A 3,969-nucleotide genomic window follows, 5' to 3' on the forward strand; every position below is an offset into this window, starting at 1 on the left:
GCCACGCTGACCTTCCAGGCCAGTGTTTTGGCCTCTGTTGGGCCCCCGCCTGCTGTCCTGACATCCTTGCCACTTTGTCAGTTCCTCCGCCTCTTTCTCTATTAGCCAGTCTACCAGCTTAGAAGATGTCTGTCATATCAGCATTAAACGACTTGGTCAAGGTCATCCAATGAGAAACTTACTGCAGGACCTAGAAGAAGTTCAAGCCTTTTGCTTCAACCGCTCTCTTATTCTTTCCGTTTTATCACAGTGTAGAAAAATTATCGTATTTGAAAGTGAAAAGAATTGTTCGTGTTTTTGAAGTGTTCATCTTGGGAATGGTATCTTGTAAAGGATCATCATTTAGTGCCTTTTTTCCCCCCATAATTTTAAGTTGACTTTAGTAAAGTGCATTCATTGCTCTTACTGCTGATATGGGATGGGATTGAGGTCATGCCACCTCATACATGCAACTAATTATTTTTCGTTCTTTCTTTTCCCGCACAGAGCCTTTCATCCTACTATAAAGGAGGATTTGAACAGAAAATGAGTAGGCGTGAAGCTAGCCTTATTTTAGGTGTAAGGTGGGTGTGCTGCATAAGTGTTATTTTGTTCTGTGGCCAAGCGTGTTTGAAAAAGGAGAAAATGTTGTAGTAAAATTATCCTTATGTTTTAAATTATGAATAGGAAGCAGAGGAGAAATATTACGTTTTTACATTTTAAAATCTCAAATATAAGAGAATATCTTACTCATAAAAAAAAAAAACAGGCAAAGTTGTGATATGTCTTTATTTCTTACCAAGGAGCTGCTGTATTTCAATATGAACGTTTCAAAGCAATTATCATAATATCTCTTATTATGGCACTGATTTCTTTCTATCTAGAAAGTTTTAAAGTTTTTAATTCTTTTTTATTTTTTACTTTTCAATTAGAGTTGACATTTGGTATTATTTTAGATTAGTTTCAGGTGTACAGCCTAGTTGTTAGACATTTATATAATTTATGTAGTGATCCCTGATTAGTCTAGTACCCACCTGGCATTGTACAGTTATTAAAATATTATTGACTACAGTTTTATAATTTGATATGTATCATATTTTCAATTATAATATGAGATTTGTTTCACAGTTCTTTTCTAGTTCCAGTTTGGCATCTAGCATATTTTGTTGTACTTGTTTCACCTTAGTATTTATTGTCTAACTTTGGACAGTAAAGGAGAAGTTAACGATACTGTATGATTGCCGTGTGACATCATTTAGCGTTTAAAGTTAAGAATACTTTTCTGCCATAGATTATCACCAGTAGCTATATTCATTTGCTTATCTTATGTTCCTTTAGAGCCTATTCAAATTTTTGTGGGAATTAGGTATAGTATGTTATTTACAATAAATCTCCTGGTGATTTGATCAACACGATTAAGTAGAATAGATCATAAAATCCAATATTGACATAATTTTTTTAAATCCCTTATAGACTAGCAGATTTTTAAGGCCAAAACATTTTATTTCTTATGACTTAGCAAGCAAAACAAAAGGGGCGGGGAAAGAAGAAAACAGCTCAGGTGCTTTATTTAAATAGAAGAGATGAGATCTGTCTTGAGAATAGAAAAAGGGGAATGATTTTAAGTGGTGGGATCAAATTAGGAAGGTACCTGCGTTGCTAACTGTTACTCTTATTATCACACGAATATTATTCAGAAAAGCATTGCCATTTTTCTGGAACTTTTATTGGGCCCCATAACACCCCATTCATAGTCTTGAAACGTGAATATGAAACACATTATAAAACTAGACACAAATGTTTTCGAGAATATCGTTTACCATCATCAAGACACTGTGAGTGTTAGAACAGATAATCAGAAGTTGACTTAAGGTACATTGAGGTGTATGGTTATAAAGCTTTATCCCATAACTGGAAGCTGTACAAAATTTCACAAGGAAAATTCAGTGGTTAAGAACACACACACACTGATACTAAGTGGGTACAAAGACCAGCTTTACCACCTGCGAGACCTCAGTTTTATCATTTGTAAAATAAAGGTAATATTAGTTTCCACTGGATAGGGTTGTTGTGAAAATTCACCCACATGAGATTCTTGACATAACCGTGCGCTTAGTAACTGCTCAATAAATGTGAGCTGGCAGAACAGATCCCTATCCTGATTCTATCACTGAGGAATTGCATCTTGGGGTCTTGGTCAGGTTTTTCTGGGCTTTTCTGCACTTCAGTTTCTTCATTTTTGAATTGGAATGGATAACATCCAGGCTTATTAGGATAATATAAAATGACATGGCGATACCTTTTCGTGAAAGTGCCTGCCACGAACAGGCGCTGTGTCAACACTGGCTCCTCATCCTTTTCATCTCCATCGTCAGTGCAGAAGCTAAGTACTTGTCCTTAACACATGAAATAGAAGAATAAAGCTTACTTGCTTTCCTTAGCTCTTTTTCTTAGTCAGGCAGTATTGATTTTGAGAAGATTCTTCAAGATGTGGGTACATTGCTGTGGTTCCATTTTCTGCGGCCAATGAATCTAAACCACTTAGACTGATGAACAAGTCGGTAAAGGCAAAGCGGGGCCGACTCTGTTAACAGTGTATAAAAAATACTCTGTGTGCTGCTAGGTGAGCCTAAACTCTTACATGTTACATAAAGCCTAAAATATTTTACTACTCAAGAAAACTGTTGTTATACCCGGTGTTTTCTGAAATGATGCACATTTGCGATGTTCAAACTTTCTACAAGCTTCTGTGGAACTCTGTTTAAACTAAATGTTATTCAAAAGACCAATAGTAAAAAAAGATGAAACCAAAACTGCTCCATTAGCCACAGGACTGGGGAACCCACTCTGTCCCACACTCCCCTCTCCCCGACGCCCAGCCAAGTGCAGTCCAGGGAGCACGGTTTGAAATCTCACGTCTAGGCAGCAGGATATTTAAAGTTACATTTTCAGTTGCAAGGTGAACTTGTTTACACCGGAACTACATTTATTTTTATATTACATTTAAGAACTAGGATTCTCCCATCTTGTTTAAACCTGACAACAGACAGATGTATTAAAATGTATTAGGGTCCTAGAGATTTAAAGAAAAGGGAATAAACTGCAGGCAAAGAAGAATACTTTTTTCATCCCCAAAGCTCACCAGTAGGCGTCCGATCATTCTTGTCTGAAAGGCAGGAGGTTCTGAGTGGCTGCACTTGTGCATGAACTTTCCTGTATCTCTGACTTCCGTCTGGTTCAGTGGCCGGCAGACCGCAGGTGTGTGATGCTTATAGAGTTTTATGTGCAAACCCCTTAAGATAGTTATTTAAATATATTTTACTTAGAATTTTTTTTAATTTAAAAAAATCTCCCCGGTTTTATTGAGATATAATCGACATTGAACACTGCATACTAGTTTAAGATATACAACATAATGATTTGGTGTATATATGTTGCAAAATAGTATCACCACAATAAGTTTAGTTAACATCCTTCGCCTGACATAGTTATAGATTTTTTTTCTTGTGATGAGAACCTTTAAGATTCACTCTCTTAGCCACTATTAGCTGTAAAGAAGCGTCGCTGACCACAGTCACCGTGCTATGTGCTCCATCCCAGGACTTCTTTATGTTACAGCCCTAAGTCGTACCTTTTGGCCACCTCTGTTCCTTTTGCCGCCTCCCGCCTATCACCGGCATCCACTAATTTGTTTTCTGTTAATATGAGTTCGGCTTTTTTAGATTTCACGTGGAAGCAGGATCGTGCAGTATTTGTCTTTGTCTGACCTATTTCACTTAGCATATTGACCTTGAGATCCATCCATGTTGTCACAAATGGCAAGATTTCTCCTTTTATGACTGAATCATATTCCATTTTACATATATAAGTGTGTACCACATTTTCTCTATGCCTTCATCTGTCAGTGGACATGTAGGCTGCTTCTGTGTCTTGGCTCTTATAAACAGTGCTGGAACGAACATGGGGGTGCCGATATATATCTCTCTGAGA

The 3,969-nt window shown here is 37.1% G+C and overlaps 1 protein-coding gene across 5 annotated transcripts in view; it reads left to right on the forward strand.

The window, feature by feature from the left end:
• DNAJC15 (DnaJ heat shock protein family (Hsp40) member C15) overlaps window positions 1-3,969 on the forward strand; it is an 83,294-nt gene that overhangs the window by 58,606 nt on the left and 20,719 nt on the right. For all 5 annotated transcript variants that reach the window (XM_011369756.2, XM_011369757.2, XM_023536351.1 and 2 more), the window contains exon 4: window positions 487-563. In XM_011369756.2, coding sequence (XP_011368058.1) covers window positions 487-563 — 77 coding nt within the window. The remainder of the gene's footprint in view (window positions 1-486; window positions 564-3,969) is intronic.

This window comes from Pteropus vampyrus, unplaced genomic scaffold (assembly GCF_000151845.1).
Source record: "Pteropus vampyrus isolate Shadow unplaced genomic scaffold, Pvam_2.0 Scaffold154, whole genome shotgun sequence".
Lineage (NCBI taxonomy): Eukaryota > Metazoa > Chordata > Mammalia > Chiroptera > Pteropodidae > Pteropus > Pteropus vampyrus.